The following is a 26,799-nucleotide window of genomic DNA, read 5'->3' on the forward strand; positions in this document are numbered from 1 at the left end:
TAGATTTTCAAGTTCATAAATTTGTTAAAGATCAAATATGCACACAGGCAGCAAATAGTGAAAACTTGGTGAGCTCACAGAAATGAGCTGCCTTCCATAATAACTTCACAGACTGGAGCATCTATGATGCAAATACACAGCCTAAACGTTCAAAATTAAACTAACATCAACTGTCATACTCAATTGGCCAAACTCTCTCTGGCCCAGCAGCACTAGTTACAACTAAACATAGCCCTTGAATTCATAACCGCAGGTGTTCACTAGACAGGCCAGAAGTTTTCAGTATTCACATGAAAATGTATGAAAGTGATTCCTTTAGCACGCTAGTAGAGTACTTAAGCAAACAATCAATACCGACTAACGACCTTCATTACCCAGCTGAATAGCTAACAAAGTCGGTGAAATGAGAAAGCTAAACAGGATCTACAACAGCGTCATGCAATAGTCGACTCCTGTCCCTTGTTACTACCGCTACGCGAAATAAACTTGACACTGGCTATGAAGTATTTCATCAAGTAGGAGAAAAAAGTGAGCGATCTGTGGTAAACTCGTTATTCACTGGACAGATCTGTAAGAGTCTCTCAATCACTTCAATATACAATTACAACACTTCGCAGACAACTATGTTGAAATGAATGTGTCCTGAACAGACAAGATTTATTCTAAAATCCATAAATGTAAACTACTTTACTGACGCCTGATGAAGCTTTGTGTTGTTTATTTGAAGGATGACTATCGCAAAACTGCGAAAAATATTGTCAGTCATGAATTGAAATCTTTGCTGTTTCCATAGTACAAATGATGCGGATTTGGAATTGTACGATAAGTTTTTAACTTTTTCGCTACTGTAAGCCGGTGTATTGGTTATCGCGGTAACAAAAGTACAGACCGTAAGCCGATGTATCCACTTATCAATTGAGTTTCACTTTTCTTTTCATTACAAAGCCTACTCATTAGCTAGACCAATCAAATTTTGTCTTCGACGAAACAACCTTGTTGCCAATCACATGCAACCAATCGAAAAGCTTTTGGCTTAGCAATTCAATTTCTAATTATTTTTCAAAACGAGAAAACCAGATCGTTATCGTCAACGCAAGAAATTCATCACTTTCGTTTAACGCAGAGAAAGCGTAAGAAATTTTGTGAGTGGAATTCAATAAAAATTTTTATACTAATCTTGTAAAAATTTTTGTTCTGAATGAGGTGCATTTAACAGAAAAACAATATCCGTATTGATTCTCAAGATATTGCTTAAATACTAGAGGTATATCGATTTTTCGAAAATCCATTTGAATTAATTTGGTCAGAATAGCAAACTTGGTGCAGTAGTGAAAGAGTTAAATAGACATACGCATAGTATGGATCAACGCAAGCGCTTTGTTAAAAAAGATAAGGAATTCTACGCCAAAGGTCGTAGCGTCACATTCGGAGCTGCTCAATTAGAAAAGGAACGAATGAAGTGTTTAAAACGAAAAAGCTTGCGCCGTATTATCTTACGCATCATTTGCGAGTGCTCTTTCCATCTTTTGCAAGTATGAAACATTTGATAAACATTTATGGGCAACAAAATGTTTTGCCGTTTCTACCTTGTAAAAGACTCAAACTTCGCATCATGGAAACACTTAGCTTAGAACAAGCTAAAATTTATCCCCAATCTAAGAGCATACAGTCACATCAATCCAATGACAGTTCAAACATAGCAAATACCAAATGAATTGATTATAAACATGACTCTAACGGAGGCGGCAGATCATGACAGGCTGAAAAGAAAAAGAAACAACCTACATCGGTCTCAGTCTTGCTTTTGTACTCGAGTCCGAAATAGTCAGCCTCAAGTAGTTGTAGGTGCTTGACAACTTGAGCAAAGAGTTCTTCACCATATGATTTCTTCTACAATTGTACAACGCAGCAGAGATTAGCAAAACGCGGAGAGATGAAATGAATAGGATCATAAAACTATAAAGGCATCTCTATAATATGTAGAATATAAGACCTTCGGGTGTACATCATGGTATGAGATTTGTAGTACCCAGCGATTGCAGAGCTCTAATAATGATATTCTAGAATATTCTTACAGATATGAACACAAAGTAGAGGAGACCGGCTGACAGCTTGGTTAGAACCCTAAAGAAAAGGAACCCAGCATGCGACGTGAATGTCCGTTATTGCTTGAAGTAAACTTGACCACGGCTATCATATATCAAGAATTTTTTAAATCCCTATTTCAGTAGGTAGTAGGAGATATACAGACTGTCAGGTGGAGGTAGTAGGAGGTATACAGACTGTCAGGTGGAGGTAGTAGGAGGTATACAGACTGTCAGGTGGAGGTAGTAGGAGGTATACAGACTGTCAGGTGGAGGTAGGAGGTATACACTCTGTCAGGTGGAGGTAGTAGTAGGTATACAGACTGTCAGGTGGAGGTAGTAGGAGGTATACACTCTGTCAGGTGGAGGTAGTAGTAGGTATACAGACTGTCAGGTGGAGGTAGTAGAAGGTATACAGACTGTCAGGTGGAGGTAGTAGGAGGTATACAGACTGTCAGGTGGAGGTAGTAGGAGGTATACAGACTGTCAGGTGGAGGTAGTAGGAGGTATACAGACTGTCAGGTGGAGGTAGTAGGAGGTATACAGACTGTCAGGTGGAGGTAGTAGGAGGAGATATACAGACTGTCAGGTGGAGGTAGAAGGAGATATACAGACTGTGAGGTGGTTGTAGTAGGAGGTATGCAGACTGTCAGGTGGAGGTAGGAGTTATACAGACTTTCAGGTGGAGGTAGAAGGAGATATACAGGCTGTCAGGTGGAGGTAGGAGGAGGTATACAGACTGTCAGGTGGAGGTAGTAGGAGGTATACAGACTGTCAGGTGGAGGTAGGAGGAGATATACAGACTGTCAGGTGGAGGTAGAAGGAGGTATACAGACTGTCAGGTGGAGGTAGTAGGAGGTATGCAGACTGTCAGGTGGAGGTAGTAGGAGGTATACAGACTGTCAGGTGGAGGTAGTAGGAGGTATACAGACTGTCAGGTGGAGGTAGGAGGTATACACTGTCAGGTGGAGGTAGGAGATATACAGACTGTCAGGTGGAGGTAGAAGGAGATATACAGACTGTCAGGTGGAGGTAGTAGGAGGTATACAGACTGTCAGGTGGAGGTAGTAGGAGGTATACAGACTGTCAGGTGGAGGTAGTAGGAGGTATACAGACTGTCAAGTGGAGGTAGGAGGAGGTATACAGACTGTCAGGTGGAGGTAGGAGGAGGTATACAGACTGTCAGGTGGAGGTAGGAGGAGGTATACAGACTGTCAGGTGGAGGTAGTAGTAGATATACAGGCTGTCAGGTGGAGGTAGAAGGAGGTACATGGGCTGTCAAGTTACCACCTATATCAGCAACGAAAGGCAGCCTGAATTACAGGCGATACGGAGTGATGCTTTTTCTCAAATAGCTAGAAACATTCTCCAGATGAATGGTATACAGTTTTTGGCCTGCTTCAGTACAAAATATAAGCCTGTGAAACAAGGCCTTTCATCAATTTGTAGTACTTATTACAGATAGGAAGGAGTTGCTGGGCTTCTAAAGCTAATGACGGCACTATCGGGTAAGACCTACTGCTAAGCACGGACATCAGAGATCCATGTGTTAAGATAGCTTTATGGAATTTAAATGGCAGTAACCATCAGCTTTTCCAGCAGTTTATCAGCCACAGCACTAGGGGCCTTGACAAACAGCAAAGTACGATTAGAGAAGCCTAGACGATTGTCGGGTTTGACAAGCAGACCCATTAGAAGCTTTAAAACCATCATACTTACAGCGAGGTTAGGCTATGTATGACAAATCCATGCATTAGAGGACTACCTCCATATTATCAACCAATAGTCTAAGGATGTCGTGTGAGCAAATGCCAATATAGACCTAGACAAGGCATCAACCCTGCTAATATGTTAGTAACAGGCCACCCTTAGGCAGATGCCAAAAATAAATTTGGTGAATTCACAAGAAAGTTAATTTGTTTTGACCTAACTTAGCAGATCTTTAACAGTGCCAGTAATTAAGAAATCTAAGAAGCCACGATAAAACGATAGGAGATCCACGCCAATCACATAGGACTATTCCTACCATAAACAAGCGCTGCATTCGCTTGCTTTCTATAATAACAAAATGGCATAATTATTTATATTAGTTTTCAGCTACCAAAAAAATAGTAGTGAATGGTTGATGACTGGGTGAAATGAGACCCAGTCATCAACAAAGCTGCTTTCCGAAACTTAAGAGCCAGGGTATGGCGCTACCTTTTGTCCCCCTGATGTACCTATTGGAGTGAAGGCAAACCTGTTGTAAATAGATATTTTTCTCACATCGGATGCACAGAGGATCGACTTCGAGATAGCTATGTACATAATAACAGCGTACGTTGCTGAGTGTAGAAAGAGTTCACTCAGCTCTGACTTGCTCTGCCATTGATTAGCCGAGCTATAGATAGAGCTGGACTACAGGATTGGCTTTAATTGCTGCCTGGCTAACGCCAGTGCAAGTATCACCCTAGTCCAGGGGTGTAAGACAAAGCTTTGGAGAGCACAAACAATATTAATTATATATCACCACATTTTGTGGGTGAGTGACAACATTTTAAAGTGAACATTTTAAAGTTTCCATTGAGCAAATGATGCAGATTTGGAGTTGTACGCACGTTGAGCTATTGTGCAATAAGTGTTTCCATGTACATTCGCGTGTTGCGGATTAACGCAGGCATTTTGTGAAAAAGATAAAAACTTCTACACCACAATTCATAGCGGCACACTCCCGTCTTAATTATCAACAGGTTTGTGAAACAAGAATGAATGACTGATGTATAAAAAATGTTTAAAATGGAATAGCTTGCACGGCATTTTTGTCGTTTCCATTTTTCGCAAGAATGAAACATTCAATAAAAATTTGTGAGTAAAAAACATACTTGATTTACAAGTTTTTCATCTTGCGGATGCGAACCTGCAAATTAACTGTATCACAGAAACATAGTGGATGGTATTCAAAACAATGCGTCACCATGCTCAACCTTGCTATTCCGAGCATTAGCAGACCTAATACGTTCTGCAATTCGGCAGCCCTCACTGGTCAATATGTATGTTCAGACTCCAAGAGGTGAGAGAATGCAGGAATGCCTGCACGCCCATTATATGAGGGACACTATGTGTATGTTTCCATGATGCGCAGTGCGTCGGAGTTGCGCTATCTCCGAATCATGGAAACGGCGTCTTCGCACTGAAATCACTGCGCACTGATCGGTGCGAAGCCAGTGCAAATTCGCAGCAAGGAAACAGCGACTGCGCAGTGGCTGCGCATAGCTCTCAAGCCGTGGAAACGGATTCTTCGAGGGCCATAAACTAGTACAAAGGTTGTCCTGCTAATCTTGTTTTTTTTACTATTCTTCCGATCTTCTTTCACCTAAATTTAATCATGGTCTGCATTCACGAGGATGATGAGGTGATTACTTTTCTGGACTTTGTTATCGATGCCAACACTTTTCGAAAAACAGGTGGCAAGTCCTAAATTAACGTTTAAATAATATATTACTTAAAAAGACTTATTAAAAATATATTACTATGTAAAAAGTGTGTTAAAGTTTGTAAAACCTTGTGAATGTGTATTGTAAATAAAAGTATAATGACGACAGAATCATAAAAAGACCGTTTATGACGTTCGGTATCTGTGATCGATTCTATTTCTCCATCAGGCGATTCGATTTATACAATTTCTCTTCTCTGGCTAATTTGCGGTATTTGCTGAAAACCACTGCGCAGCATGGAAACGTACAATCCCCTCGACTTCGGAGGGGGCTGCTTCGCAGTACTGCGCACCATGGAAACATAGTGTATGAGGGTACAGCTTATAGATAGTGGTCAGTCATAACAAATGCTTTGTCTTTCGAGAAGCCATTCTTAGTGTAACAAGACTATCCTTTGTACTATATGACATAATCTTTTGGCTCGAGGTATAATGGTATAATTTATCGATACTCAATTTGCTAGCCCTAGAGGTAATCTGATAGTAAGATTTTTGACAGAGTGAGGTCAGTGATTGTGGAGCCGGCATAGAAAATACATTTATAATAGAACTGTGATGCAAAACAGCCGCTGGTAGAAATCTGCAGAGCAGAATTTAAGCCGCCTGTCTACTTGGACTCCTACGACTAAATGAAAGGGTATAATTGCGTAGGAGGAGAAATGTAGAATACTACATTAATATTTCTGACAAATATAGATACTTCAAACAAAAATCACCAAGTCTATTTTGGACTTTGCCCACTGTATATAATCAAAAACCAATGGCATATTTGCGTTTTAGATAGCCTATAATCTTTGAACTATAAGGGTGACTTATATATCACCGTCACCGATGTATGCATAATGTGCATAGTTATTTGATACGGATAAAATGAATGTATATATAGGGATGTGTATATAATATAATATATATTACAAAACTAGTCCAAAATAGACTTGGTGATTTTTATTTTAAGCATGTAGGCCTATATAATGTATATGCGTCAAATAAAAAATAGTTTATATATATAATGGTATATATAAACGTATATATATAATGGTATATATATAAACGTATATATATAATGGACGTATATATATGGACAAACGGATTTGGGATTGAAGTTCCAACTCACACATAGCACAGCTATGAATGTTGGGGTTACTTATAGGTGAGAGGATGATGCCAGGAATCAACATGAAGAGCTCACTGTCAGCGTAGAGTCTTAGGTAACACTAGTTTTTTGCCTTTCAAGAGACGCTACTAGCGATCATATTGACAATATATCTCTATCCACACTCTAATAACAATATTTATACACAATTCCTTGCTGCCAGCCTAGCAGCCTGATATCTAATTTGTCAGTCAACTCAAAGATGACTGCCCGCTTTCAACTACATGTATATGCCTGTCACAGCGCGAGCCTGACAAGCCACAGATCCAATTTAAACGCATTACCATTAACTCTCAAAGTCATCAATTATTCATTCCGAAACCCTACAAAGCGCCACAATCGCTCAAACAAATGCTAGATGAAGAGCTGGTTGATAGAAGATAAAGTTAAAAAGGAGAGAATTGTTGAATTGCAAGAATGAGTCACCTATCACGAGTGTCTACTAGACGAGGTCATCATGCTTAACCACTCATTACTTGGGTGAACCATTGAAAGACATTAAATCAGAGGGTAGTTGGTGTAGTAGAGCGGTGTTAATAGAGACTTCTGGAATGCCTCGGTATTCGAGTCTCGAGATTAAGAAATTCCATAAATTCCATAGCCTGTCAAGTGCTACGGATGGGCAAATCTTACTCACAGATAGCTATGCATACGATCAAGGCTTACGACAATGCTGTTAACATCGACAATGCTGTTAACACCGACAATGCTGTTAACACCGACAATGCTGTTAACACCGACAATGCTGTTAACACCGACAATGCTGTTAACACCGACAATGCTGTTAACACCGACAATGCTGTTAACACCGACAATGCTGTTAACACCGACAATGCTGTTAACACCGACAATGCTGTTAACATTGGGTCATAATGAAATGTAACTTACAGAAGTCAATACCTTTCTTTAATAGTAATCAAAATGGCCATTCTTCTACCAGTGATTTTTATCGTATGGATTGTTTACTTTTAGCTTCGGGTTAGGACATTTTGTTGTGAACCTTTAAAGAAAACTAGCAGTTATTACCCGGCACATCCTAGTCAAATCTACCGCAAATAGTTCAAATTAAAAGCCATTCCCAGATGTGCGCATCATGAACAGGGTAAGAATAACAACTATTGCATAACCATCTGGCTTACTGCTGTCACTCTTCAATTTATAAGGCAGTTTTACAGACGTTACAGACGACTGCGTGCCAATTTCATCTGTAATAATAATTGAAGGAATGAATTTCCTGTAGACGAAAGAAATAGTATAAGACGCGACTGCTTAATTATTGTGATAGGAAACACTCTTTGGAATATCGACTCATAACAACTAACATTTACCATAAAATAGCCTCATATAACTGAAACAGCTCCATTAGAATCTATTTGTGGCTGGCACTTCGCAGGATTTTTAAAATTAGTGACACAGCAAGGAGTGATCTGCTAATACATCTTTTAACAACAATAATCTACTATTTCCTGCGCTTTTTGCCAGATTTTTGTGACGATGTCGTCAGTCTCCACTTGAACATTGACATAAAACAAACACAACATAAAATGTGCTACCAACGTGGCTTGAAAAAACGACCTATCGACGTCCAAATATCCAAGGGCTATCGGCTTAGGTGATCCTACATTCGTACTACATGTACATCTGAATGAATCACTACATACTGCATTGCAAGGTATACCATAGTACTCTTATCACATGTGAAATAACATGCCATGGGTAGCCACTGTTTCCATCTCGTGGATGATGAGGATTTGAAGTTGTATGCCCATTTAGTCACTACGATAAGTGTATCAATAGACATTCGTGCACTATGGATTAATGCAAGCGCTTTATTAAAAAGATAAGAATTTCTACGCCAGAGGCCATGGTGGCGCATGCAGAGCTGTACGAGTCAAAAGAACAAGAATGACTGAAGCGTAGAGAATGTTTATAATGGAATAGCTTGCATGGCATTTTTGCCTCTCATTTACAAGTATCATTTTCATCATTCGCAAGCATAAAACATTCGATAAAAATTTGCGAGTAACAAAACTCGCTTGACTTACAAGTTTTTGAAGTTTCCATTTAGCGGATGACACAAACTAGCGGATTAACCAAGACATCATGGCGACAGGGACCGCCGATATAAACAACACAAAGTGTCTTTTCCCAGCTTGTGGTAGAAGTATACTACATAGCCTTAAGGTGCAAACACACTAGGCGATACTTAGTGCGATATCGCGTTGTGTGGCGCTAAAACTCGCTCAGCGAGCTCATGCAGAGCGATAACGCTATAAATTCTCTATCACAACTTTATCGCGAGCAGGATGCATTTCGATTGGTTGTTTTTCCCAGAATGCAATTAATGTGGCTGGTAATTTTTTTCGTATCGACATTCACCAACGTACAGCAAAAATACAAGAATCATTTTTTTCTTGTTTTGTCGTAGTGTACAATCCGTGAAAGTGAGATAGGCCTAACAACAAAAAGCAGAAGTTGTTTGCGTCGTTGCCTAGACAGCGCCATATTGATTTAAATTTATGAACAACTCCGGAGAAACTAATGATACAGAATTTTATTGGCAGTTTGTGAGCGTGCCCATGCTATCGTTTGCTGGTGAATCGCTCAAGTGTGTTTAGGCGATATCTCCGCGCTCCTTATGACGCTCGGGTTAAAATCACCAAGTGTGTTTGCACATCTAGTGTCAGAACTTACACTAAGGCTGAATTCAGGCACTTTATCATCCAATAAGATCACTCGACAAGCCAACGATTTCCCTCGACGTAACGTCATGTCACCGTTGGAGATGAGAGACGGTGAGAGACTGTCATTCACAACTGGAGTAGGGGTAAAATCCAGAGGTCCATGTGCCTTCAACCAGTGCAGCTAAAAGACAAGGAGTCAGTTATCGCATTATTGTATGTAGTATGAATCATATAGACTGAATACGGTCCCACCACACATTGTGTCAAATGCCAGGCGACCGAAGACAGCAATGGTATGTTAAAAAAACTAGACTCATTGCAATAAATATAAATATATTACTTTATTGGCAAATATTTCATTTCAAACAGAAACGTTTTTTCAAGCTATGCCATATAACAATAATAAAACAAACAAAAAAGTACAACAACAATTATTAGTCACTAAAATCAAATAAATAGTTGGACAAATAGTGTTTAAAATACCTTTTACTGCTAGGAGAACGGATATTAGGTCGAAGATTGTTAAATCGTCTGGCAATGAAATTTTCAAAATAATTAGTATCGGTTGTATGCAATTTGTTTATATCATGTAAGTTGAAATGAGTTGACAACCTGTAATTGTCATATAAAATAAGGGCACCAACAGTGAAAGATCTTGAAACCTTTAATTGAAGTAAAATAAACATTTAGCATAGGTAAAGTAAGATGCAAACATTTGGACAGATGATTCATTAGAAAAAGATATGCTGGAATATGATGTAGATATGCAAATAGTCGGAATGTTCTTTTTGCAATAAAAATAAATCATTTGTGACATCTTGGAGCTAGATTATAAAAATATGTATATCATTAGATATGGCAAAAGATAAACTGATAATAAAAATGCAAAAGCCGATGTTGAGTTTATGTATGGCCTGCAAAATTGGAGCAATGTCAATGACTTTGTGACCTTATTACAAATAGTGTCAATATGATAACTCAACGAGAGTCGATGTGTCAAAACAAATCCTAGCGATTTTGTCTTACGTCTACAAGTGATAGATTGGCTGTTAAACTTATGAGTAAAGCTGTTTTGAAGGATCTCATTAATATTATAAAGAAGAAGAGGCGATTTTTGTAAATTGATTTTCATGTGATTTGAAGTACACCAGTTGATGGTAATCTGCATGATGAGATTGCAGTTCGCCTCAAGGCATTACACATCTTTGTGATGACCCACAAAAACAGTATCATCAGCATATGCAAAGCTTCTTGGAATAAGTCTGAGAAGATTATTTATACATGTATATATATTCGAAATAACACTGGAGCGATAAAAGACCCCTGTGAAATACCGACATCTATTTCTTGCGTCAAGGATTCTTTGTCATTCAAGGCAACTTTTCGACGCCTTTTGTGAAAATACGATTGAAGTATTTGCAGGGATTTACTTCTAAAACTAGGAAATTTCAGTTTATGAAATAATATTTTGTGATTGACACAGTCAAAAGTTTTGGTGAAATCCAAAAACAAAGCAAATCTTTCCATCCTTTGTTTTAAGATCTAAACAGTCTGAGATCAGTTTATGAACAGCATCAGCGTATGAGTGACTTTTTCTAAAAACCACACTGATAGGGATATAAAATACCATTTTTGGACAAGTGTGAGTATATGTGGATATTAAGGTGCTTTTCAAAATCTTTAGATAAAATAGGGAGTCTTGATACAGGGTGGAAATTTGATGAGTTGCTATTATCTCCTCCTTTGAACAAACGAGTAACCCATGCTTTCTACCGTCCCAAAGGAAAACAGTCATCAATCAATATTCTATCAAACATATCAGTAATAATAGGTACAATGTCTGTAAGAAATGCTTTTAATATTTTTACGGAAATACAGTATAAGCCTGTAGCTTTTGAATTAAGTATGTTAATCATGTAGTTAACCATATCACGAGGAGCAATTTTTGTAAACTCATTCAATGTGGTCTTCGAACCAGTATTTTGACTAAACAAATAAGGATTAGATGACAGTTATGACGGTAAATATGAATTTGAAAGTTTACTTGAAATGGACACAAAATGTGAGTTGAGTTCTGACGCTGTCAAACAAGTGTCCCAGCTTTTGAGGTTTCTTATCTTTCACATTCAAGTTTGCCAAAGTTTACGCGTATCACCGAGCTTTGACTGTTTAAGTTCGCCAATACATGTTTTTCTTTTAATAAGATTCGGGACAGAATTGCGCCGATTTTTGTAAGCAGTCCAATCTTTGCAGTTTTTCAGTTTTTCTCTCAACTTTATATTCTGTGGTACCTCTTTGTCAAGCCAGATAGGTAAAGATTCTGACTTGACTTTCTAGTTTTACGAGGTGCCATATTGTTGACAGCTAAAAGAACTTTAGATTAAATAGATTAATCATATCATTAGTGTTCTATTCAATCAGAATATCATTCCATCTGATAGAGGAAACACATTTGAAATATTGCCAGGCAAAAATCTGGAGTAGTGCTTATAAATGAGTTTCCGGGGAAATGAATGTGTGACACCAATTTTTCTTACAATAAATACTAAATTATGATAAATCATAGACAATTTAGGTATTCCAGAAAACTTGGCGCGATGAGAAAAATTCTATACACAGGAATTAATGTCGAAGGGTTTGCAGTTACTTTGGTTGGTTCACCAATCAATTGTTTTAAAGAAGAAGGATTACATATTTGGCTTTTTCAGTTAAACCCCTCGTTTTTGCTCAACAAGTTGACAATGGAATCGCCCTTAACATTTAAGGACCTCAATCTTTTACCACATTTGAACAAGCTTTCTATAAAGGCATCTGAAATAGTATTTTTGATATCTTGGTTCATGTTATTGTCATCTACATCGAGTGGGACGCCCTTAGTGATAACAATGTTCTCTTTAAAATTCTCCAGATCAGTGAATAGTTTGCAAGACGATTTATTGAACAGATCAGAGTTCTTGTGATCTATAACTCCTTTGGCGATGTCCCGTGATTGGAACTGGACCATAATCCTAAAATTGTCTGACTTGAAGTTTAAAGAGTTACGAGCTCTATGATGGTTGGCCCATACTGATTGTTAATAGCTTTCTAAACTGTGGCTTGGCTAAACGATTTATGTAGAGAAGAGTTAGGTCAAATTGAAACCACAATGTTGTTTCCAACAAAAGCAGTTTTCTGTTGTTTAGGTTGAGCTGATTGCTTGACAGCTGTGGCTGGAATACGTTGATCAACATCCATTAGGGTAAGATTTGAAGTTGAAGGAATATTTTGTTTGTTGCACGATTTACTTTTTGGGTTTGGACACACTGTGGCGATGGTTGATTATTTCTTTAGTGGTTGGTCTTGGACATGAATATTTCTCTTTATTGTCTCAGCATAAGAACTCTAAAGTTCCTTGAGCTCATCAGACAATGGTCTTTGCATGGCTAATAGTTGTTATCAAACTGATTTGATGACCATGATGAATAGTTGATGAATTCAGCCTTGAGATTCTCTGTAGAAATAGATGTTTATTGAAACTTGTCAATTTTTGCTTCTAATTTTGCAGCTCTGAAGATTATGAATTCTATTGCAGTACTTAATTTTGAGCAGTGATTATGTTTCTGCAACTTTTCCTATAGTAGCCTTTGAAGCATTCGTTGAGGCTTCATGATCAATTGTAGACAGATGCAAGGGCAAAGATTGAATACATGATGAAGAATTGGATGATGGCAGTGCTGAAAGCTCACCCTTTGTGTTTATTTGCTCATTAAGAGCCTTCTCTTGATCTTCTGTGAGGGTGGTTAATATCTGTTCATAGTGAGCAAAGAAAATGTCAAGATTTGTAAGCTTGTTCACGAGTATTCTGCTCGTAGTGTTTTAAAAATTCCCAGTAAACAATGATGAGATATTGGAGTGAGCAATGAGACCTGAATGGTCTATGTTCTCCTCGTTTGATTCCATTTTATAGTTAGATGATAGGTAAATCACGAAACTACATTTGAAAACCTCATAACCGGCAGCAGTACAATTTATTTCTATCTGTGAGTTTTCCAGCTTACCCAGAATATCTTAGGTAATGTTAGTCCTTTCTAGTCTATTTTCTTGTGCAGAGATTTGATCCTGAACAAGATGCATTGGATTTAATTATTCCACCAGTTACTTTTTCAGAAGTCTGACTGTCCAATTCATATATCTGCCCTTCTTCATTAGTATCAGAAGATGGTTTTTACGTCTTATTTGGTTTATTATCCAATGCGTTACCTGAACGTTTTTAAATTTTAAAAGAGCAACAACGAAATCGCATTAATAATATACTCACTGGGACTAAAGGTATTTTGTGAACACGCAGGGATGTATACAGATTTCATGTATAACATTCTCATGTCAGCAAGCTAGTCAGTGGTATTAGCAAAGTATGTGCAATAACTTTGCCAAAAATGGCATTTAAAGACCCATTATTTACATTTTGCTCTACACATTGACTAGTTTTCTTTAACGCAACCTGACAAGTCAGAAAGCCATCATGGATAGGTACGCTCAAACTAGGTGATTTTTCTCATGGAATTTGTCATGATTAAAGCTTGAAAATTTGTCAACTTGAAACAAATGATCTTGGCTCATGAAAACGACCTCCATACTTGAAAATAGCAATCCCTATATTCATTTTTGTGATCGTGTTCACTCTCCAACGACATCGAACAACACTATCATTATTTGATGGCAAATGATGAGACAATGACATATTTGTAGAAACTGATGCACACCCTTTACAAAAAAACCTACAATTCACTAACATAAGAAATATGCATGAAATCGTACAGGAAATGTGCATTGCTCACTTCCATTTTTGAAAATTTGAAATTTCTTGACGACTAACATCGTAAGTCTTAGCAAACCTTTTCAAATCAAAACCAAAAGTTGTGACTGGCAAATCCTATCCATTTGTCAAGCTGTTCGGTCGGCAATTGGTAAGCAATTTGTTATACCATTGGTCATAAATGGACATAAAAAAGCATGAGGCAGCTTGCGTCATTGCTGACATAGAGTACATTGATTGCTTGCTTTAGGTAAGGTGTGCAACAAAAATAAGCAGTTCACCTAATCGAATTTACTGGATTCCCTACTAACTTTATTAGACTCACTACTCTGTGAGTACTGAGCCTTACCTAAAATAGTAGGAACTAAGGACACACAGGGTAATAGGATGCTTTCAGATTCGTTACGCGTACTACACAAGGGTATGAGACTATAAGTAAATAGTAAATAAATATGAACTATTGATCGAGGTATGCTATAAGTATGCATTTAGTCCTACAGCCATACACAAACCTATCTTCTACATGGCATCTTAGCAACATTCAACAGACATAATAATTACTCAAGTAACCAACAAAAACAGTTTTAACATACACTGAACGCATTTGTTTTTAGAGAAGTGTTCGAATATTCTAGCATAAAAAACAAGATATAAAGAACTCGTGACACATCCTTGAATGATGTATTATTACAAATGTACTCATACCTGGTAATAGACCCTAGCCTAGTAAGTTATTCTGTATTCTCATGTTACCCATCAAAACAAAAACTACCATATCTTTTCTTTTTCCACAACTGCAAAAAGTACATGATTGTTTCCTCAACCAAGTGCTTCCTGCCGTGTGTTCCCTATATGTAAAGAACGTAAAAGCAACCTTATTCTCAAACACATTACTGTTTTACCAACACAAAGCTAGTACTACTCGGAGGTGTTTTTTAATGATTTTTAATCAGAGAGTATATAAAAAAGTTACACTTCAAGAAGTCACTGCTGACCATCGATAAGAAATAAATCAAATGAGTTCTGAATAGAAGACAATAGACTACAGTTTGCTAAGCAAACAAAAATAACAGGAATAGCATGGTCTTTGCTGTCACTCTTAGTCGAGAACATATATGTATGTCCTATTTAGAGTACAATCAAAAGCGAGTGACACAACTAAAAAAAATTCAAAATAATCAAGGGAGTGCCATGATGTAAAACTGCACCATATTCCAAAATGAAGTAATACTTTTGTATTAATAGTTTTAAAAAGAACCCTTCAGCACCAAATGATGAAAAGAAATCATGCTGAACAGAACCAAATAGAAAGTACTTTTCTGTTATAATTTTACAGAAAATAAAATAACACAGCTCTAAAAATTATGAAAAGCTAAGCTTCTAATAAGCAAATCTAGAAAAATTTCAAACAGTTGACTACTCGTCTTCTCACGATGCTACATTAGTTGCTGCTTTGAGAAAGTCATAATTGCATTTACTTGTGAAGACATTCCACTCATTCTGACAAGGCATAAACCGAGGGTGCCTGCAGCTATAAGGCAGAGCATCAAGCAAACGATGTTATTAAATCAAAGATGATTAAATTATATAGCTAATTCTATGCCTGCCAACAACTTTAGTTATCATAACTCGAGGCAAGCACATGCCTCCTAATAGCTTATTAGGAGAGTAAATATTGCACAGAACATATCTGACCGAATTTCTATATTACACAGAGTGGCATAAGTTTGAGAATTTTTAACTAGCCTAACTGAAAATCAGACTTAACAGTTAATCAAAAGCTAGTAGTTTGGTGATGACTTGATCATGGTAACTCACACAACATTCTGAAACTATTTCAACTATTGAATTAGAGTAATTACACAAATGTTAATATTCAATGTCTTAATTAAGCATAGACCTTTGGCAATCCTTCTTCAAAGCATTCATGACATATAACGCAAAACAGAAGTGTTCTGCTTACATACTTTGCTGAAAAGACTACGCAAATATGGATTATTAAAAATGAGCATTTAAACTACTTGCCCATGACAAGTGCAATACAACTATTTAAAACAATAAACAATCAATATGTATAGCCTATGCCAAAAATCACTGAAAGCCTAGTTAGTTGTAAAAAGCGCAATAGAGGTGTTAAAGGAAAAATACAGTAGTCTGTCACAATGTCAACTTGGTTGTTAACCAATGAATGCACCGCATAACTAAACCAAACAGCACTTGCATGATTCGAGGTTCATCATCTCCTGAGCCATTCCTCAATCATTCAACCAGAACAAAAAACAGAAGCAACGGGTGTTTGCTAAAAAGCTAGATGAACGTGCACTGTAAAAATCGAGATGTCGTTAATTTCGGCCTTTAATCGACGGCACTGAATAAAATGATAAGTGCATAAGTATTATAATGAAAACTAATCAGTATTAAACAAAAAATATTGCAAATACAACATATAATTTATGCAAATGTGCTGCAATGTTTGTTTGTACACCCGTGATTCATAGGAGTGAAAATTGTACGACATTTAGGTTACAACGTGAAATGCGCAATGGTTACTAGACTTCAAATAGTGGTTTTGAATGCATGCTAAACGCTGGCAGTGCAGTTTAAGTAGCCTGACGCGTTAGATTATTTCCATAATAAAAATGTATTCTTACCCAGTAGGTGAATTAGAACGAAAATGTCCGTATATGCACAATAATCTGGGTCATAAGAAACATGCAAACAAGCGGCGATCATCCGCTAAGCTCAATTTTACGGGTGTTAATATGAAGCACTCGGGCATGATTTTATGTTTTTGTTCACAACTACATGACCATCATTTATTTGCGCAGCTTCGGATCGTAGTCTAAGACACAAACGCTTCGGATGTAATCGCCAGGATAAATACGGTAGAGAACAACTCTAATTTGGCCATACCATATCAGTAGGCTAATGGCATGAAGTTGAAACTTCAAATAATGCTGTTTCATTTTTTGTTTAATTGTAGCTAGGAGCGTCGAAAAATGTTTTTAAAAAATAGGTTGTGTGAAACTTCTAAGTCAGAAGTCACTGAATAACATTAATGATGCTCCAATACGGAAACATATGAAAATTTAAAAATGCATCATACTATCGAATTGTCAACATTTTACTCTTTTATCTTGCCATAATATACATATTTTTGTTGAAGCATCAATTTTAATTTGCCATGATTTAAAGAATTATGTATAGAAATATGGAAAACACACAGTGGTGTAAGAAATTTTAAAAATGACAGACAAAACTACGACAAAAAGTTAAAAAGAGATAATAATACTAGCAAATTAATTTTAAAAATAAAATCTAAAGATCCAAAAGCAATGAAAAAACTTATGATAAGCAATATTAAACTTATGTAAAATTAGTCACTTGTCTATGACTAGCTTAACATCATATTTATAAAAATAATAGCTAAGGCAGAGTTACTAACATTGACAGCTGAATCAATCCTTTATCTGATGCATCTACAGTGAAACCAAAAGCAAAAAGCTTGCAAAACTGCTGGAACAGTATGAAAATTACAGCAGATACTGCCTGTTTAATTTTTTCTACATTGAAGTTTGAACTATAGGTATGCTTTGAAATAAAAACAACAGTTTATTACTTTGTTTCTTTATTTGAAATTATCTCTGAATTTATTTCAAACCAAAACTCGTGACAAAGATCTTTTACTCATAAAAATTACTGACGTGGCAACTTCTAGTTGTTGGTAAAAGAGACCTACCTTCATTTTGAATAAAAAAGTTCTTAAATTTGACCTTTATGCTGGAAAATCAAGTAGCCATTGGCTAATACACAAAAATAAATATCTATAGTGTTGTTTTAGATTCATCCACATGAAGTAAGCTAACTTTTATTCTACTAGAGTGTTTTGTTAGAACCTAAAATTTTTTAATTGCAATACCGGCAACTCAAAACATCAGGCTCTATTAATTTTTTTCCAAAAGACTTTCACCAACCAAATTTAATAGCAATTTTTCTACTCAACATCATTGCATGTATGTATATTTTTAATACAACTTTATCATCTATGTTGTCAAAATACTAATATTAAGGATAGTTTTGATTAAAATAGCCAACCGCTACACCATAAATCTCATTCTGGTTGCATCATTCTGGTAGCATCTGCCACATTTGAAGGCTTATTTTGTGGTTTCAATCAATGGCTACGTAAGGCCATTGTGATTACAATGGCTACATAAGGTGTAAGACTGCAAAAAAATTGTTTACTGCAAAACATAACAGCAGTTGTTTTGTAAGAAAGAAAAGGTTCTAAACAAACCAATGAGGCCAAAAAGCAACAATTTTAATATCGCAGCTGTTGTACTACCGTTATCTTATTGGATGAGACAAATGAGAAACAGAAATCTGTTGCTATTGACAATCATCTCTCTGCTCAATATCCCTGTAGTTATTGCCTAATCGATAAAGCAAAAGAGGCTGTCCATTAACTCAAGACTAGCAACAGACAGCCCTGCTGGAAATTTGCAGAAGAACAGACAGAAGTCATGAGCGAGTACCAGTAGCACCACTGTCACCTGCCGCCCACAAGTGCTTTACCAGTTTCACTTTTATAACACTTGAAGCCAAGTCATAAAAGCCTATTTAGTTATTGAAATATTTTGCTACAGTGCACAACATAGATCTTTGAACTTATTAGCTTTGAAGTATTGTATTTTAAAAGCATTGTTTGTCTTTAATCTGGTACAGTAGCTGTGTTCAATTAACATATTTTGAAAATCAACAATTTTAAAAACTTCAATAAAATGCAGCCCAAGCCAGAATTCAAAAATCATTTTACAGGCATTATTTTTAATGAGAAAATCTATTAATAATTGATGCTTTGGGTTTAATTTTTAAAGTAATCCTTATTCTTTTTTCTAAAGTAACAAAATTTTTTCCAGCTCTGTTGAGCCAGTATAGCCCTGAAACTCCATTCCATAAATCATGTGATGGTTAAAAAATGTATAATACAGGCCAATCATTGTTTTGGTGTCAAAGTATCTTCTCACATGACGCATCATTCATAGTACATCTTGTAGTTTACTGGTTAATTTTGTAATGTGGCTTTGAAATTATAATATGTTTTCATCAATCGCTATTCCTAAATGCTGTGTATGACTTTTTATAGAAATTGGCATTTTGTTAATAAAAACTAAACCGAATGAATCAAACAAATATTTCTGAGGGTTTTTAAAAATTACAAATAATGTTTTTTGGCTATTTAAGATAAGATTATTTGCCAAACACCTTTTTTTAATTTCCTCTAATTCAGTTTGTAAAATGCAGCAAACCAATTTGAAAATCAGCAAAAAGTATGCAGTTTAGTAATGGAGCACAATTCACCAAATCGTTACTAAACAATGCATACCAGTGGGTCATGACAGAACCTTGTGGAACACCAACTTTTACATGTTTTAAAGATGAAGATATGTTATTATTTTACAAATTGTGAAAAACTGTTTAAATAGCTTGTGATTAAAGTGCAAGCATTATCAAAAAATTTTAAAACTTAAGTTTGTTAATAAGAATGTGACCAACCGTATAGAAAGCTTCTGAAAAATCTGGAAACGCGCCATGTGTAATTGTGCCTCCATCGAAATTAACATATAACTTTCCAAGCATTTTGCTAATAGCTCCTGAGGTGTTGGGCTTTTCACAAAATCCATATTGGTTATCAACCAACAAGTTTAAATCTTCCATATATGTGCGAATTTGTTATACTAAAACTTTCTTTATAACCTTTGATAAAACTGGTAGTATATTGAAAAGGCCTGTAGTTATTGGAATCTGTTTTGCTTCACTTTTTTTGTAGAGAAGAGTAACTCTGGGAATGTGGATTTTGCTATTATGAAATTAATAAGGTGTGTGGTAATGGAAAGTCGAGAAAGGGAAATTTTCTTTCTACAGTCTAACAAAAATCACTTCCTGTTGCTTTTCGCATGTTTACCTGATTTATCACTTTTATTACATCATCCTCTAAGATCTGCTCAAATTAAAATTAAATTTTAGATTTTGGTACTTGGATTCATAAGCTGCATTAGGTTTAATATTTCATCACATCACATCGCATTACATCATCATCATATTATTACTATTATTATAATTATTATTATTTATCTCTCATTAAATTATATAAAAACATGAAACAATCATAATAATAGTATGATATAGTTATGATATTACGCTTCAGGCCTATTATGTTCTGTTACATTATGCTATACGGTATTTTAATATGTCATAAACATAAAGAATATTATTGCATGCAATATTAATAATGTTAGATCAATAGATGGATAACTTGAGAAAGTACCTGAGGCACGTTTAAGCGAGGTGACTTGAATATTTTATAGACAAATATAAGCGAATTACAGAGTATGTTGGTCGTCAGTACGTCTTTACTGGTGCAAAATGACTGACTAACTTGTGGCCTTGGTCAATAGTGTGATCTATGGTAATATGGTCGATAGTGTGAGCTATGGTAATAACGTATAATGATTAGACAATTTACTTCCTTTAAAAATCAATGACAAATTTAACGATGAATTATATTGTAAAAAGTAATTAAAAGGCAAATGGGGTGAAGCAATAACTCGATAAAAAATAAAACCATTGAATTGCTTTACAAACAATCATGATTTGTCAATCGAATTCTCAAGCTAAGAATAAAAACTCCAATAAGCTTTTAATGAAGTGCTGGACAAAAAGTATGATACAAAAATATAGTACAAAAATGCCGCATCGTATTTTATATTGAATATATATGGTGTGTGACAAAATCTTAATTCATATCATATATAATAATAATAATCTTAATCTACATACATGTACATAAATCTAATTGTTTGTTTGTCTGTTGTCCGTATGTCCAGTTATAGAGATAACGTTATTGGAACGAAAAAAACACTTTGTCTCAGAAGTGAACTTACCTATGGCTTTGCAGACAAGCGAGCTAACCACTGCACTCTTCGGCCACCTTGCCATACTAAGGAATAATTGTTTGGTTACTTTTAGCAGCTTGAAGATCAAGATCCAGTAAAAGATCATGACGCATAACGATTATAAGTACAATTATTCCAAGCTGTGGCAAGCGTCTACGTGGCTTAGTGGTAGTGCGCTTGGCTTCGCATTCACGCGCCTGTTGAGCCTACGAGTTTGATCCTTGCAAAGTGCAATCTTTTTTCAATGCTCAGACAGAAGGACGGACATGGCTCTTATTATAGTAAAGATTTAGACTAGCTTAAATACTACCTTAAGTTACTCAAATTCATTAAGTAAAGAAATTTAGTCAATGGCAACTACATTTCCTGTATCTGTTTATAAGCTATTTTGAATCTTGAACGAATGTGTAGCATAAGAAGTGAGAAATGTTGTTCAACAACCTGTTCTAGCTATGCCTCGAGCTTTCAGATATTTGAGCTATGCAATGGCCGGACACACATAGAAATAAACAAACCTCCTCATTTGAAGGTTAAAAATGGGAAATGTGGTATATGCTGATTATAGATAATTTTTCAGCGCAAAACCCTTTTTATTACTCGTGCAATGCGAGTTAATTAGCTAGTACAATATATAACATCATATACCATGGTTCATCACATCTCGCACCTCACACCTTATCATGTCACACTATTTCATGTTCTAATATGTAACACGTAACTTCATAACACGTCACATCATATTATATCAATTGTTCTCATAATATATCATGCTGTATCACATTATAATATATTATACTCTTACTATAAGATGCTATTCCGTATTATTATTTGTTATATTGTTTACAAATATCATGATGTAATTCACACCATGTTACATCAGTTTAAAGTAAATATATCGTATCATATGCATTAACTGTTAAAGTGATGTGAATGATGCAATCACCAATCAAGAGTTTTTAGCTCATGAGTCATGAGAAGACAACACTAGTTCTTAGCTAATTATTACTAGCTTCTGGTTATAAGAGACTAATATTGAATTAAGTCTTGGCTAGTCAATGGCAAACCTCAGGCTTTTTTAAGTGAAGAGTAATGCTTCTGTAACCAGCCATTTATTATTCAGTACATAGCATCCAGTTCTGATTTGTGTACGGGATTGACTGCGTTTCCATTCTTGGAATGGGTTTAGAGTTGTCCGCTGCCGACCAATTTGCACCCTACTTTCTCAATGATTCCAAGTTGCCCATTGCAGATATTTCCAAGATTTATGATGTATCTCTTAAAACAACATTTGTTAGATTAAACTCGCTTTCTCACAGTGAATACCTTCGCTCAAACTTAACAAAGAGAATTGCCGTTGAATGCATTGGGATTCTACGGTTTCTACGATTCAGAGTCGAAGCGACTTTGAACTCATTCGAAGCATAGAAACACAGTGATTAAGTGCAGAAGTGAGAACATGTGCAAATGGAAAGGTGTGTAAAGCCTGCTAATATTTAAAGAATTATAAAGTCAATAGAAACATTTACAGAAGAGTGTAAGTATGAGCACATCTATGATCCAGAAGTATTATAAAACTAATATACATGCACTACGCGATTATTAACACAAAAATTAGTTACTGTATGAAGTCATGGGAATATGTTTCATTTTGTTATTTAATAAATACCGTTAACACAAAAACGTCTAATGCGCATAATATTTAATAAACTACCACTGACTTCTTCTCGGTCCCTGTTTGTTCAGCTGTCTGTGCTGCCTGTTAATAAACTTTACTAGTATAAAATTCTCTTGATAGCTCATTCAATATTTTATTCAAGTGATGACAAAACAAAGAAAGATTCACACTATAACACCAGATTTTTAGAAACCAATCTACCTTTACCATTATTTTATACTGCTTCAGGTCAAAAAACAATCGAATACAGAATACCATCACAATGGAACAGTCTTCCAATATGCTTACGCAAAATCTCTGCATTTACTAGTTTTAGAGTTAATGTTAAAATCCATTTGCCTTGATTAATTCAGACCTGTTATTTGAGTTTGCCAATTCCTGTGGGCCCAGAACATCGAGTAGCTGCAGTGCTACTGCTCATGTGGGCCTCATCATGCCTTAACGAGTAGGAACCAAGCTTTCATTTATTTTATTTAACTTAATCAATATTATAACTATATCTTCATTTTGCTTAATGTTTTATTTCTACTAAACGATGAAATAAAATACACACATACACTTATAAATGTGTTAAAAATGCCAATTAAATTAGAATGTAGTTAATTTTCATGTCACAAAAAAATTTATAACTGCTTCTTACCATCTCTACATCTAGCGGTCAGTTGAGGTGACTAAGACTGTCTCTGGTTGTGGCTGTTATATTTGCCAAAGAGCTCTATTCCATAGAGCTATATTCCATAGAGCTCTATGCCATAGAGCTACATGCCAATGTTGAAGGGATTTCTGGCAATCGCTAGACTGGGTTCATCCTCTTGAGAGGAAAGATAGAGTGTACAGCGGCCAAGATCATGTCAAAACATGTTGCCAATTTCCATCATTCCCAAATTTCCAACCTGTTGCAGTGGCTGGCTGATGGATAGGTTTGTTTACCCTCTCCGTCTAGAGTCAGATGCTGCCCCGATGCATCATTGGAATAGTGCGGTGCTTCTACAGATGTTGTTTTCGGTTCTGTAAAAGTGTCTAGCTTAGCGTCTCACTTGTATAAGGGATGATAGGTTAGTCGCCATCAGCCTGACCCCTGACCCCATGCACAAGTAGTAGTCGAGTACATGTATTACCAGTAGTAGGTTCATATAGCCTGGCCTGGCCGTAACATCTTAAACATCAAAAAATTTATAAATTCGTAAACTCAGCTCAAGCGAAAGTGCGATTATCATGTTTATAGTTGCAAAGAGATCGACAAAATGGAGACGCCTAATGCTGCAACTTGAACACAATAGCTGATATCAACTATAGCAACTAGTGATGTCAATCCGCATGTGCTTTTTCTCAGCGTTTTAACTGCGAGTTTTAACTAACAAGTTTTTCTCGATTTAATCTTGAAACAACCTGACAATCAATTTACATCAAACATCAAAAACTATCACAAATGATAGAAAAATCCTGATACTTTCTGATAAAATCTTCTAAAACTCAGTGCAAATTCACCTAAAACGATGTAATACTAAATCCTGACAATTTTGGCAGTAAGTTCCAAACTGTGGGTAGTTGAGCTGTTACCGAATTACATGAAATATTTGTCTTTTGCAGCATTTGGTATCACAGGACTGTTTAGATCTAACCATATCATTATCTGAAATAGCCTCAGCTACTATATAAGACAAGACAGATTAGTAGTTGTACACTTGAAGTCCATTAGCCGCTAGACACCATCTCATTACCATAATCCTGTTAGTAATATACCTGCGATACACTTCTGCTGCTGCGTTAGTCTTTCACTATAGTACAAGACAGAAAATTAATACCTTGTGACTTGGATACAAAAGATGCGACAAAGTTTAACAAAGTGAATGCCTACAAAGTGCGGCTTTGCGAAGGCCAAAAAGTAAGATACAACAATATGAATTCATCAAACATCACTGGAATCTATGCTTGCAAACAGGATGCACCGAGCTGGCAGTGTGATAGTACCTACACCGCATGGACAGCAATCGTACTCAGCATTGCGATGGTTTTGACAAATTTTTTCTATTTGTTGATTCTCGGAATAAACGCGTGGTTGAAGAATCTAACCTATTTCTGGGTTATCTTCCATATAACATTCACTGACATTCTTTCCGGTCTCTTTTGGATAGCCGATATTTTAACATGCTTATTAGTTGCATTATGGGAGAAATGGCTGCGTAAACTCTTAGCTTCGGTTACAACATCGGTGATGTTAGAAATGGCGGACTCTGTGAGGTACCAGCTTCTTTTCGTCGCCACATTTGAAAGATACTACGCAATCTGTAAACCCACGCACTATGGCAATGCTACTGTTGTCAAACGCATAGGAGCTATTGTGTTTTTCATCTGGGTTTTTAACCTGCTTTGTGGGTTTCTAAAACATTTATCAATTCTTCTGATCAATGACTGTTACGAAGACACTTTTGATGCTATGTATGGTAGTGGGATCTCTGCCCTAGTGATCAATGCTATATCACTGTTGATTACTTCACCTTTGATTATACAGATTTACTTGGAAATGAACAGACTAGCCGCAACAAACATGCCAGAACAACATTTTCAGCAGCTCCGTTGTGCCAACATGTATGTGTTCCTCAATGTGGCTACTTGTTGGGTGTTGCGGTTGGTACCACAGGTTACATACCAGTTAGTAGCCCTTTTATCGAATCATCTGAATCTCAGCCCTTACAAATGGGTGATAGCATTCCTCGATGTACTTCATGGATTCTTCAATGTACTAATCTACATTATTCTGCATCCACAACATCTCATTGTCAACAGACGAAACAGAGTAGCGGGATTTCCAGGACCAACTTTAAATTTGTGTGCTGAATAACTACGTACTTTACAACTAGTGTAATCTAGTGAACGAACTACGAAATTCTTTACTGCCATAAGATCAGCTGTTATGTGTTAGCAACTATTTGATTAGCTGACAGTGAACGTTGTTGTTAGTGTATATGCAAAACCTTTTTAGATTGTACGAATTTGCAAACAACGAAACCTGCAGACAATATCTAATGTTTGTAAAGAAAATAAAAGTCAATTATTTTAATCCAATTTTGAAAATGGTTGTAAGTTAGTTAGTATTCCTTGTGATCTGCACTTTCCATCATGTCTGCATTTATTTTTTAGATTTTGCTGAAAAGTTGAAAAAAATAGTAGAGTATTCTTTTAGTTCACTGGTATTATTAAATAAACATACCACCATTGACAACTGTGTCAGTGATGTGCCAAGAGAAAACAACTCCAAAAGCAAGCACTGGCCACTCAAAGAAGAATGGTCATGAAGGAGTTAACCACAGAATTAATGGCAGTAATGCTGCATATCTTATCTAGATTAGGCCTTGAAAACAATTGTATATGAAAAATATAAATAAGCATTGAGTTTTACTTTTTATACAACTCCCAAAACAGTTTGTATGATTTATAGCCTATGTGTAATTAGTCTGTATGCTGTAGATAGCCTGTGTGCATTGGAAACAACTCGAAGCCTTTTAAGAAAAATCTTCTAGTTGTTTTCAAGCTGCAATGAGCTGAATGAAAGATCATTACTTTAGACACAAGCCAGATATGAGATGTTTTGGTACGGTTTCTAATGAGCCATGTATGCATACAAATATAAAAGTAGTGTGCTTTGCTGCTTTTCAAATTGTTAGGCAGTTTTTTTGACCAATCGTAGTAACCTTTAAAAGATCAAATTTTTTATAGCTACAACAAATAAAGAACACATCGACGCTTCAATGTTACGATAAAAATCAAAAATAAGGGCATCGACCAAGGCTGTCCTGTAAAAAGCTGCATATGCGCACATTTGCCTGCGGTGACCCCCTTATACCAATTGTCCTTTAGATGATCATGCACTGCATCTTACTAGATTCTATCAGGAAATGTCAATATTTTTCTATCATTTGAGATTGTTTTGATGTTTGAGGCGATTTGACTGCCAGAATGTTTCAAGATTGAAATTGACA

General features: G+C 36.1%; 1 protein-coding gene across 3 annotated transcripts in view; it reads right to left on the reverse strand.

Annotated features, from left to right (window-relative positions):
* The window catches only part of LOC137405646 (FERM, ARHGEF and pleckstrin domain-containing protein 2-like), a 54,852-nt gene extending 37,936 nt beyond the window's left edge, over window positions 1–16,916 (reverse strand). For all 3 annotated transcript variants that reach the window (XM_068091974.1, XM_068091973.1, XM_068091972.1), the window contains exons 1-3: window positions 16,840–16,916; window positions 9,404–9,574; window positions 1,786–1,890 (exon numbers count right to left, since the gene is read on the reverse strand). In XM_068091974.1, the coding sequence (XP_067948075.1) occupies window positions 1,786–1,890; window positions 9,404–9,481 (183 nt within the window). In that variant the 5' untranslated portion in view covers window positions 9,482–9,574; window positions 16,840–16,916. The remainder of the gene's footprint in view (window positions 1–1,785; window positions 1,891–9,403; window positions 9,575–16,839) is intronic.
* Window positions 16,917–26,799: the final 9,883 nt, after the last annotated feature.

The sequence above is a fragment of the Watersipora subatra genome, chromosome 10 (genome assembly GCF_963576615.1).
Source record: "Watersipora subatra chromosome 10, tzWatSuba1.1, whole genome shotgun sequence".
Classification (NCBI taxonomy): domain Eukaryota; kingdom Metazoa; phylum Bryozoa; class Gymnolaemata; order Cheilostomatida; family Watersiporidae; genus Watersipora; species Watersipora subatra.